Source organism: Danio aesculapii, chromosome 23 (genome assembly GCF_903798145.1).
Source record: "Danio aesculapii chromosome 23, fDanAes4.1, whole genome shotgun sequence".
In the NCBI taxonomy this organism is placed as follows: domain Eukaryota; kingdom Metazoa; phylum Chordata; class Actinopteri; order Cypriniformes; family Danionidae; genus Danio; species Danio aesculapii.
This window is the reverse complement of record NC_079457.1, coordinates 18,460,130-18,473,230: the sequence shown is the minus strand read 5'-3', so window position 1 is coordinate 18,473,230 and position 13,101 is coordinate 18,460,130. Positions and strand designations below refer to the sequence as shown.

At 35.1% G+C, this 13,101-nt stretch overlaps 1 protein-coding gene across 1 annotated transcript in view; it reads right to left on the bottom strand.

Annotated features, from left to right (window-relative positions):
- Positions 1–3,522: 3,522 nt before the first annotated feature.
- Positions 3,523–13,101, bottom strand: part of pik3cd (phosphatidylinositol-4,5-bisphosphate 3-kinase, catalytic subunit delta) — a 60,316-nt gene continuing 50,737 nt past the window's right edge. Inside the window, exons 18-23 of the mRNA XM_056449342.1 lie at positions 13,043–13,101; positions 12,353–12,520; positions 7,950–8,073; positions 7,251–7,396; positions 6,413–6,545; positions 3,523–4,938 (exon numbers count right to left, since the gene is read on the bottom strand). The exon at positions 13,043–13,101 is cut by the window's right edge and continues 20 nt beyond it. Of these exons, the coding sequence (XP_056305317.1) occupies positions 4,804–4,938; positions 6,413–6,545; positions 7,251–7,396; positions 7,950–8,073; positions 12,353–12,520; positions 13,043–13,101 (765 nt within the window). The 3' untranslated portion in view covers positions 3,523–4,803. The remainder of the gene's footprint in view (positions 4,939–6,412; positions 6,546–7,250; positions 7,397–7,949; positions 8,074–12,352; positions 12,521–13,042) is intronic.

Below are 13,101 nucleotides of genomic sequence, written 5' to 3'. Positions count from 1 at the left end.
TTGTACTTTTCACTTAAGAGGTCGTTGTACTATAAAAACACATTTTATTGTAGAACATCAGCAAAACGACACATGCAAACACTGGACCATGCAAGCAAGAAGATTCATTCATTCATTTTTCAGTTAAGTCTCTTTATTATTCAGGGGTCGCCACAGCAGAATCAACCGCCAACTTATCCAGCATAAGTTTTATGCAGCTGATGCCCTTTCAGTTGCAACCCAACATTGGGAAACACCCATACACTCTTGCAATCACACACATACACTACAGCCAATTTAGCATATATTTACCTATAATTTACCTATAGCGCATGGACTGTTGGGGAAACTGGAGCACCCTGAGGAAACCCACATGAAGACGGGGAGAACATACATGCATACATGTATGCAACAACATACATCGACACAGAAATGCCAACTGACCCAGCCGAGGCTCAAACCAGCGACCTTCTTACTGTGTGGTGATTGTGCTACCCACTGCGCCACCATGACGCCTGCAAGAAGATTCAAATTTACAAAAATTACATACAAATATATAGGCCAACAGCTGAAGTCAACAGAATACATTTTTTACAGTATTTCCTGTAATAATTTTTCTTCTGGAGAAAGCTTATTTATGCTAGAATAAATAAATAATTTTTTTTAAGCCATTTTAAGGTCAATATTATTAGCCCTTTTTTGCAATATATATTTTTTTCAATTGTCCTCAGAACACATTGTTGTTATACCTAATTGCCTTGTTGACCAAATGGAGTACATGCACAGTGTTTTTCAGCCAATAATAAACTTCTGCTGGAAGCTTAATGTGACTATTTTCAATTTCATAAGGTTCCTTTTACAGCAGCGATGTTGTAATGTAACTACAAAACATTCAGATAAATAGACTTAAGCATTCATTTAGTTGTTCAAGCATAAAATGAGATGAAAGGCCGTGTAACCGTTAGCGCCGTCAAGACCAGCAGACGAGCGCAGAAACTCCATTGAAAATACTGGGGTAAAATAAACTCATATTTTACAAACATGGCAGGGGGATTTAAGGCAGTGCTTCTTTTCCGGTCTGATGCCCACTTCATATCGTATATCTATCAGGTTGTGAAGATCACTGATTTTTACAGAAATCAGACCTTAAACTTGGAAAATTTATAGTGGAAAGACAGGAAGCGCTGAGCCTGGCTGGTTGAAATTAAAAGTCAGTGTGCATATACCCCATTAACCTAATTAAGTCTTGAAATGTCACTTCAAGCTGAATATCTTGAAAAATATCTCATCACGAATAAGATAAAATCAGTTAGTTAATAAAACCATTATGTTTAGAAATGTGTTGAAACAATAATCGTCATTCCTTTAAACAGAAATTGGGGGAAATACAGGCGGCTAATCATTCAGGGCTAATAATTCTGACTTCAAATGTAGTCAAAAAAAAAAAAAAATCTATATATATATATATTATATATATATACTTTGTTTTGCAACATCGGAGAGTTTTTGTAAAACTGAGGTTTCCATTTCATTTTATGTCATTTGCAGGGTAATGGCGTACTGTATCTTAATAGCATGGTAACGGTACCTTACTTAACATGTATAGTTAAAATATATGTGCACCCTCTGGTAGCTGGATATTCAATTCAATTCAATTCACTTTATTTGTATAGCGCTTATACAATGTAGATTGTGTCAAAGCAGCTTCACATAAAAGGTCATAGTAAATAGGAACAGGGTAGTTCATATATGGAATATATCATAAGCCCCGCCCTCTCCATTTAAATGAATAATCAAACTAAAAGAATTTGGAATACATTTCTTGAACAAATGTTTTCCATCACAGGTAGTTCACACAGTATGTTCAATGTATGTTTATTTTACTAACAAGTTTGCTTTTAGTTATTTAATGCTGCAAAAACAGGGTGTGTGGCATAATAAACACTATACTGCACAGACTCGGGCTCCATATGACATCATCCAAAATATGACGGATGCCATACTTTGGACATTCTGGCTTCACTATTCTAGAGTGGAAGATGCTGTCTATCTATTTTTAAGTCTATGTACAATTAAATGTAATGAAAGCAGTGAAGTAAATCATTTGAATGAATGAATTAAAAAACATTGGATGCAGCTCAGATTTCACTGCACCAGGTCTGCATCCAGACTGCTCTCCCTCGAGCTGGAAATCAAGCTTGGGTCGCCGTGAGCACCAAGGTGCTATATGTTAGCGCATTTAAACATTAGGCAATCGGCGCCAACATAAATACTTTTTAAATAATTATTTAACCCTCCCTATTAGCTCAAATCGAATCCAGACACCAATGCAGCTGCTCCCTCCATTGAAGATGAATGACTTCCTGTCTGTTGCTTGTTTTTATCCAATATATTTGACAGGCAGTTTTGTAAGCATGTGTCAAAAACACTTGTGATTTAAATGCAATCGATTTGTCCAAAATTTAAATCTATTTTTAGTTAAAATTACTCACACTGCTTTAAGAGTTTATCTCTTATTCCTATTCCATATATTAGTTTAATATGCAAAAGGTTACCCAATTATAGTAATGGGTGTTAATTTCAAAGTCTTGAATGTGGTACGCCTCTTCGAAACTTTAAAAAAGGGGGCAAAAAAAGCAGATTGCTCATAATTATATGTAAAATATCATGACCTGGGGGCGTCACAGTGGCGCAGTGGGTAGCACGATCACCTCACAGCAAGAAGGTCGCTGGTTCGAGCCCATGCTGGGTCAGTTGGCATTTCTGTGTGAAGTTTGCATGTTCTCCCTATGATCATGTGGATTTCCTCTGGTTCCTCCAGTTTCCCCCACAGTCCAAATGTGGTCCAAAGACATGCGCTATAGGTGAATTGAATAAGCTAAATTGGCTGTAGTGTGTGTGTGTGTGTGTGTGTGTGTGTGTGTGTGTGTGTGTGTGTGTGTGAATGTAAGAGTGTGTGGGTGTTTCCCAGAACCGGGTTGCAGCTGGAAGGGCATCCGCTGCGTAAAACCTATGCTGGATAAGACGTCACTGTGGTGACCCCTGATTAATAAAGGACTAAGCCGAAAAGAAAATGAATAAATATCAGGACTTCTTCAAATAAAAAAGGACACAAATCAGTTTCATAATCAATAATTTATGGCAAAATGAAAACGAATAGCACAATTCAAAACCTCAAAGTATAAAAAAAATCAAAACAAAGCAGTTCTGTTTGAAGAAAATTAACTAGTAAACAGAAATCCTGGAGTTTCATGATGCATAATCAAGAACAGAAAATGGCTTAGAAAAATTCTCATGGCTTATAACGATAGTTCTCCCCAAAATTAATATGTACTCACTATTTACTGACCCTCAAGTTGTTCACAAAGCTTTATAAGTTTATTTAATCCGTAGAACACAAAAGAAGATATTTTGAAGAAAGCTGAAAACCTGTAACCATCGACTTCCACAGTTCAATAAAAACCACTATGGAAGTCAATAGTTTCAGGTTTCCAGCTTTCCTCAAAATATCTTATATATATCTTAATATCTTAAATATAACAAGTCTGCTGTTGGAACAAATCAAAAGTAAAAGATGAAATTTTAGGTGAACTATCCCTTTACAAGAGGTACTCACATAGACGTCCGAACAAACCAATTCACAAACAAATGCAAAAATACATCCACTAGGTGAAAGATATTCTGCAGTCCACTAATCTTCCTTACATGGCTAAAATTGATGGGCGTTTACAGCACTTTCATATATAAAGATACGATCCATTTGAGTTTAAATCTCTTCTTTTAAAAATTCACATTCTAGAGGACATTTCAAGATTCAAAATAAACAACGTTATCTTCATGAGAGAATACTGAGGTGATACATTCTGGAAGTGATTAAGGTTTAACCGGAAGAGCAAACACAAGCGCGATTGACTCTATATTCAATATAGGCACACATTTACACAGGCGCAGATTTCTACAGAGCAATAACACTTCATTTTGCCCTGATTTATAATACAGCAGTCTTAGGCAAACATCCTGTTTTTTTGTTGTTGATTTTCACTGAACGATACGCAAACTCTTTGGACACGTCTTCAAGATGGCTTGTGTCTCATCCCAAAGGCACAGAATACCCCACAGATACAAAATATTTAAGGCTCGTTTCCACACGGACATACAAAAATGTCTTCTCAGGTACACCTCTATACTATAACTATACAAAGGCTTTCCTGATAAACAACGCTCCTATTATACAAGGCATCCAAATGAAAAACAAAATACAGCTTCAAGGAATGCAAATATACGTATGATACACAAAATAATATGTACACATTCATGTAAACGAAAGAAAATCCAGAAATGAAAATGTAAACCTTGCGAAAGCTCTCAAAGTGCTTTCTCCTGACTCGAAGTGATTTATACGCTGTACAGAAATGATAAATACATTAACTCGATCTGATCTTGATCTGCTTTTTTTCTCTGTTCGGGTACACGTGTGACCAGAGATGCTTAAATTAGTATCACCCCGATAGTTTGTTTGTTAAATTAGTAGCTTCTATTTTCAGTGCATCGTGTTGCAAAATGCTCTCCTTAAAAGACTAAAACAAAAAGACTTATTTAGTAGTACGTACGTCACTGATGTAAACATTCGCTATATATATTTACTGCCCTGCAAAGGCAAACCGCAGGATTTTCGATATAACCTGCTCACATTTTGCCTTTGCATGGCAGGACAGATGCCAGACAGCATTGCAACATCTCCAAAAGCTGCATTGGTTGAAAACAAAACTCTGCATCAAGAGGGTTTCAATGGGTCTTCTTTAGCAGTCTGTGATCGAGCGTCGTTTATCTGTTATCTTTGGCAAAAGTGTGCATCATCCAGTTCACCTTGGTCTTCCAACTCTCTCTTAGAGCTTCATTAAATTTGACTTTAAAGTTCTTCAGTGCTTCCTCCTCCGATTTCCCCAGTGCCAAAGAGTCCTGTGACCAAAAAAAAAAGTCAAACTATTATTTTACCTGCACTAGCAAGGCCATCATGACTAAAGATCTTTAAAAGAAATTTGACATTTGAAGCTTCAACAAGAACAGCCAATGAAACTGCAGTATTTGTGACTCAATTTGCATATGAGATGCGTTCCTATACATAAACAAGCTTTTTTATGTCATGTTATTCATGAAAGGTATTGTAAAGGTATACTAGTATTGTACATATACAAATGTCATTTTACTTTCCTAAGTGTCGCCTCAACACACAAATTGTGCAGGTCTATTCTTACTAAAATACATTCAAAATGGAGGTCCGATTGGTCTTCCATACTGAAATAAATGTCTTTCATAATTATTCATATATAGCAAAATCAAAATGAATATCACAATTTCATAATAATAATAATAAAAAAAACACTGACTGTGGTAGATAAATTAAATACTATGGAAGTCAATAGTTACAGGTTTTCAGCTTTCTTCAAAATGTCTTCTTTAGTGATTAGTAATACAAAGGTTTGGAATCACTTGAGGGTCAATAAATTCGGAGTAATTAGATGTTTTTGAGTGAACTATCCCTTTAGCATGGTGGTCGAGAAAACTTAACGTGCTGCAATTTAAGAAAACACATGCAATTTCAAAAAACGGCAGCAAATTAGAAAAAAGATCTTCATCCATATATCACAGCACACGTGCCACAAATCCTCACAACGCATACACATTAAAAAAACGTTATAATGCAGCCAAAATAATAATTATATAATAATAAACTTAATAAATAAATAAACTTAATAAACAATAATAAATAAATAAGGAAATCCTATTAGGAGCAAATGACTCATGAAATGTTCACAGTCAGTCAGTCAATTAAATAGTGCCAATGTTGTTTTGAAGTCATATTTACATCCGATTTCAGACCAAATATTCAAAGTAACATGGTTAACATAAACAATATAAAGCATCTCACAAGCTGTCACTGAGCGAATGTGTGAATATACAGTAAAACCAACTTTACCTTAATCATGACTATTCCTTAGTGAAGTTGTAGGTGATCTTAGAAAGCTGAGTTTTTTGTTTGTTTATTTTAACAACATGATTCCCTTTGTCTTTTGTATTTTATTAGCCTAAATAACCATAACCTAAATAGCCGGGTCTGTCACGTTTTAGGGTCCCCTTGAAACATTTCTGTTCTGTTCTGTGCAATTTGAAAGCGCTGTGAGAAAATGCAGGTGTTTTATTCATCTGTTTGCATTGTGAGAAAATGCAGCGTGTTTTTTAGAAACGTGTTTGTGTTGTGAGAACTTGCAGCACGTATGCTGTCAAACAGATGAAGATCTTTTCTCAGTGTGCTTTTTGTAATTGCATGTGTTTTCTTAAATTGCAGCATGTTAAGTCATCGTACTTTAGACTTGTGTAAACAAAGTTTCATGGGTAACAAATGGTCAGCTGGACATGGAAGGGCAGTTATTACCTTTAGATACTGGATGTCTTTAGAAGAATTGAGCTCTGGAAGACCTGCAGCTTTCATCAGGGCAAAAAGATTCACAAAAAGAGTTCCGTTCCGGCAAAGAATCTTATAGGCTTGTTCACAACAGACGCGAAACCTGGCAAACATAGGCACACACGCAATCTTACTATTTCTAACCACTGAACATATTTGATTTCCCTAAAAAATTGCTTTCCGGTATCATCTCATCACATTTGTGTCAAGGTTATAAGAAGCCAGCAGTTTCTATGAATTACAGACATAAAAACGTGAGAAAATTGGCATAGTTGTTTCTTTTGTTTAGATTTTTCCATATAATTTCTACATCTATGACATAAGTTCATATCTAGATTTCACATATATATGTCGTATATGGTACATTTACTTCAAAATATTGCAAAAATGGCCTTTTTCATATACATTTAACCACTGGAATTACAAATATGTAGATATGTGTTCAAATATATTTGTTGATTGGTACATTTATGCCCATATATAAAATAATAGCTAATTTATTTGCTATAATTCCAATGGTTGAATAATATATGTATGTATAAATGCCACATAAATGCTTATATGAGATATATTTTATGTATGTGAAATCCAGATATGAACTTATATATTGCCATATATCATATTTCTATACGAGTTGTTTTAATTGATAAATGCAATTGACAAATTTGAAATAAACCACAGAAACATACAAAAAGTTTACAACTAAATACACAAAACATTAATTAAACTTCAAATGGCGCCAATTAGTTTTCAACTTACACAATATTTTGAGTTGCTTTTGTTATTTATATATAAAATGTGCACCGACCTTTCAAATTTCTCGCTGTTGTTGGTCCGTCCCTCCTGAATTACATGGACAAAATCATATGTCAGAATGAAAGGCACACGTTCCCTGTTGATCCCGAATTTGCTCTTGAAGTTCCCCAAAAAGTGCCCAAAATCTATATGGAACAACTGCAAACAACACAAAAAAATGTTATAAAATGGCACAAATCCCAGAGTATACAGTTGAAGTCAAAATTATTAGCTCTCCTATGAATTAATTTTTTCTTTGTCAAATATTTCCCAAATGATGTTTAACAGAGCAAGGAATTTTTCATAGTATTTCCTATACTATTTTTTCTTCTGGAAAAAGTCTTATTTGTTTTATTTTAGCTAGAATAAAAGCAGTTTTTAATTTTTAGAAACTTTTTTAAGGTCAATTTTATTTGATCAACATATATATTCATATGTTCAGTCTTTAAATTGCACTTTGAACAGAATACTAGTATGTTAAAAAATATCTACTAAAATATTTTTTACTGTCATCATGGCAAATATAAAAGGAATCAGTTATTATAAATTAGTTATTAAAACTATAATGTTTAGAAATGTGTTGAAAAAAAAAAAACTGAAACTGTATATCCAATAAATGCCCACTCTTTAGCAGTCATTATGGATGGCTGGTGCCATCTTGTGATGCAGTTTATGATTACACAATACTGATGAGGTGCTGAATGAATCTCACCTGCCCAGTTTCCCTAATCATGATATTGTCACTGTGCCGATCACCTATTCCCAGAACATATGTGGCTACACAGTAGCCTGCGCACGAGAGGGTGAATTCCTCAATGGCTTGATCCAGTTTATCCCTAGAAAATACAGCAAGAATAATGTGTTCATTCATAAACCATTCTTTTACCACCTACTTCCTGTTTGCAAACCAGTTAAAACACACACACAAATGTAATAAGGTTTTTTTACACATTAAAATATCTATCAGTGGCGACACGGTGGCTCAGTGGTTAGCACTGTCGCCTAACAGCAAGAAGGCTGCTGATTCGAGCCCTGGCTGCGTCAGTTTCTGTGTGGAGTTTGCATGTTCTCTTCGTGTTTGTGTGGGTTTTTTCCGGGTGCTCCGGGTTTTCCCCACATTCCAATGACATATGCTATAGGTGAATTGGGTAAGCTAAATTGGCCATAGAGTATGTGTGTGAATGAGTGTGTATGGATGTTTCCCAGTACTGGGTTGCATCTGGAAAGGCATCCGCTGTGTAAAACATATGCTGGATAAGTTGGCGGTTCATTCCACTGTGGCAACCCTGATAAATAAAGGGACTAATCTATAGGAAAATGAATGAATGAATGAAAAATGTCTATCATAGAATTTTAGCATAATTTATAGAAGTCATTCAGCATAACAATCGTTTATATACCGATTGTTTATAATAGAATAATATGATGACTTTAAAAGATGCTATAAGATTTACAGGGAAGCCTCAAATTATAAATTAATTAGTAAATAATTTATATCTTTATACGGTGCACATCAATATCCTTGTTTAAATAATATCAAATATAATAAGTTTATTATCATTAGCTTGCTCTTTTATGTCAATAAGAGTACAACTCCACCCATACAATCATGCTTTTACTTGATCTAAAATCACTTTAGTAAATTAAATTTGATGTACACACCAAAACACCACATTTCTGCATGTATTAATACAGATTTGTGCAGTGTATTTTACTTTCATCTCCTGAAAATGGAGTTCATCAGATTCAACCTATTTATAAATACATTGATCTAAAACACATATGCTGAGTCACTGAAGGTTGCCAAAGTGTTGAATGTTTTTGTCTTGTTTTCATCAGATAACAGAAACTGTCAGATAATTTTCTCACTCAGACAAATAAGTCACTCTATGAGTCACCCAAGACATTCACTGTTAATATGCCGAGCGAATGTGTAATGCTACAGTCTGTTCAGCTCAGGTCCCATTAAAAAGAGACATTTCAATTCATTTTCAAAACAATCAGATGATGTCACGAATGATAATAAAAATGCAGGGCTCACAAAATCTGGTAGCCTAAAGTCCTGGGGCTATTGTTTTTTCAGTCAGGCTACCAAAATCTATCTACACCGTGCCCAGTGGGCTATCTAGATGCAGGTCAGAGGCACTTTGAAAGACAGAAACACATACAGGCTAAACAAAATTAAAACCTGTGATTCCTAATAATACACTGAGGTCTTATGAATCAAAATGACCATTCATAATATTTTTGCTTTTAATCTTCAGCCTTGGTAAACGGTTTTAAGTATTTCTCTTCCTTTAACAAATGATAGAATGCATAAGGAATAAGACGTATTATGTGCATCTGTACTAAGGGTACAGTTGTAGCTTTTAGCCACACCTGGCATAATAATATTCATATAAAATCTTTAAATTGTTTATTTGTATTACGTTTGTAGCATTTTCTTGTACACTTGTAAGATAAAATATCCCGAATAACTAGATAGCCTGCAGAGCATGATGTAGAAAGATTTTGGACTGAAAAATAATAGCCCCGGGACTAGCCCCAGATTTTGCAAGCCCTGAAATGATATGAAAAAAATCTGTGTCTAACCATCTTGATTTGGTACTTTTTTCTCACTTTTACTTTTAAGTGTACAAGAAAATGCTACAAATATAATACAAACAAACAATGAAAAGATTTTATATGAATATTTATATGCCAGGTGTGACTACAAGCTACAACTCTACCCATAATACAGATGCACCTAATACATTTTATTCCTTATCCATTTCATCATTGTTACAGGAAGAGTAATGCTTCTAACCATTTACCAAGGTTTAGAATGAAACGCTATAACATTACAAATGATCATTTTGATTTATAAGATCTCAATGTATCATAAAGAGTCGCAGGTTTTAATTTAGTTTAGCCTGTTTATGTGTTTTTCTGACTTTCGAAGTGCCTGTAGCCTGATCCTGAAACAACATTCCAGTCAGCCAATCAGAATTAAGGGATATGTTTACAGTTTATGTTGAGTTTAGGCTTACGGTTAGGTTTATGTGCTTCTACATGATTTTTATCCAGCTATTATTCCCCTCTGATTTTGGGAATAATTTACAGTTATGGTTGGGTTTAGGGGTAGGGAATAGGCATGGATTACATTTTTTTTTAACAAAAATGATGCTCCAGAATCAATCATACACTACCTGTCAAAAGTCTAAGTTTTACGAACAGTAAATTATAACTTGACTTCTAGTTTATCATTTGGTATAAGAAGTGGCTCATATGAAAGGCAAAATCCTCTACATTATGCTTATTTTACCAAAAGAAAATATGATCATGCCTTGATTTTTAAAATTATTTAATTAGGACAGTAAGGTCCGACTTTGCTTAGACAAAAGTCTTGTCACTTAACAGAAATAATGTCCAATATAGAATATAAAGTCATGGTGCAGTGGGAAAAAGACTTAATATTGTGTATGACTCCCATGAGCTTGGAGGAGTGCATCCATACATCTCTGCAATGACTCAAATAACTTATTAATAAAGTCATCTGGAGTGACAAAGAAAGCATTCTTGCAGGACTCCCAGAGTTCATCAGGATTCTTTGGATTCATCTTCAATGCCTCATCCTTCATCTTACCCCAGACATGCACAATAATGTTTATGTCTGGTGAGTGGGCCGGCCAATCCTGGAGGACCTTGACCTTCTTTGCTTCCAGGATCTTTGATGTGGAGGCTGAAGTATGAGAAGGAGCGCTATCTTGCTGAAGAATTTGCCCTCTCCTGTGGTTTGTAATGTAATGGGCAGAACAAAAGTCTTGATACCTCAGGCTGTTTATGTTGCCATCCACTCTGCAGATCTCTCACACGGCCCCATACTGAATGTAATCCCAAACCATGGTTTTTCCTTCACCAAACTTGACTGATTTTTGTGAGAATCTTGGGTCCATGTGTGTTACAATAGGTCATCAGCAGTATTAGTGATGATTGGGATGCAGTTTAACAGATGCTTAATCAGAAAAAGCTACCTTCTACAACTTTTCCAAATCATCAACGAGAAGTCAAGTTATTATTTGTTGCTCTTACAACTGGGATCAACAACAACACTTTTGTCAGCCAGTGTAGATGTTAATCCAGGATCGCATCATACTTGGTAAAATCATTACGTGCAGCCTCTTTCATGTTTATGAATCATAAAAAGAAAATATTCATTATTGTTGAACGACAACTTAAAGAGAAATAAAAGCATCAGACAACTAATCTGTGAGCCTAACATGAGTGTCCAATACTCTGAGGCAAATGATTTCTTATGATATAGCGTAGCATTTACAGTAAGTGAAAAGAGGCGAGCTGAACCGGATATGTCCACAGGGGGCATATCTCCCTTTCAGACCAGCCATCAATGTCTTTTCCTTATTGTGCTCTAGTTTCAGGAGTTCAGCAAGTTCAAGAGGAGGTCATGAATAAACAGGATACACTAGAAGAAAAATCATGCATGCATCATAGTGAGTTGCTGTTTTTGGTTAGCCACAAAAAGTAGCTAGCATTGTTAGTCGTCGAAATGCTAAAAACAAACAAAAACTATCCAAAGGAAAGTAATGTCACTATGTCAATGAGAAGTGCTGATGCTGAAGGTTTATTTGATGCCTAAAAAAAAACCCCAGATACTCTGACTTCTTCAAATCAGCATATTCCAGAAAAAGGTCTCTCTTTTGCACATTCTTACAAAACTTTCAAAATAAAAACTGTTACACAACGTAACACGCTTTGTGGTTTCATCTTAGTGCACAGCTTGTCTTCTTAGCTGTTTTATCACCAAAACAATATGCACATCAAGCCACTTTGGTGGAAAACACCTGGCAAGAACAAATGAGGTTGTAAACGCAGGGTAAAATTTACCCCACCGCTGCACCTTCTGCAAGCAAAGTGCATTTGATGTTACGCTACAGTTTCATAGAAACCAAAAGGTCAAATGAGCCAAGAAAGGTTTAAGTCTGAGAGTAGGCAGCTCACGCAAGCTTCTCGAATGATGTTAAACCGGAGGCCTGATGTTTTGATATATACAGTAGGTTTGTTTGCAGTGCAGTGCTATGGTGTGGTGTTGTAGAGGTTATAGAGTCTGCTGCTCACCCTGGGTTTTTGGACTTGAGCCAGTTGAGAAGAGCGTCCTTGTTGAAGGCAGCAGTGGCTGCACTGTTGCTGTTGTTTCTCTGGATGTTGGCAATAGTGTCTGAGTTTTTGACCACCTCGATGAGACCTGTTTTATTGCCGGTTGAAAGGCATCCGTAGGGCTGCATTCTGAGATCGAACAACATGAATATTAACTGAAATTGTTTATTTTGAACTAATTAAATGAATTTATTTATAGATGTTGAAAATCAAACAAAAAGTGCTCAGGGGTATCTTAAATAATGTGTCTGTGCTACAGTTGAAGTGAGAATTATTAGCCCCACTTTTAATTTTTTTTCTTTTTTAAATATTTCCCAAATTATGTTTAACAGAGCAAGAAAATTTTCACAGTATGCCTGGCAATTTTTTTTTCTTCTGTAAAAAGTATTATTTGCCAGAATATAAGCCGTTTTTAATAAAAAAAAAACATTTTAAGGTCAAAATTATTAGCCTCTTTAAGCTATATTTTTTAACCTACAACACAATATTTCAGTAGATTTGAGAATTTTGAAGGCCTAAAATTAAGGCTTTTTGAGATTTAAGACATTTTAAGACTTTAACACCCCACGGATAGCCTGTTATTCAGATGTCTGCTGTTCATTTTTTATGCTAATGCTAAATAATAATTATAAAACTAATAATTAAACAAACCTGAGGTCAAGACCTTCTGTTTTCCATAGAATATCCATTATCTGAATCATCTGAAGGGT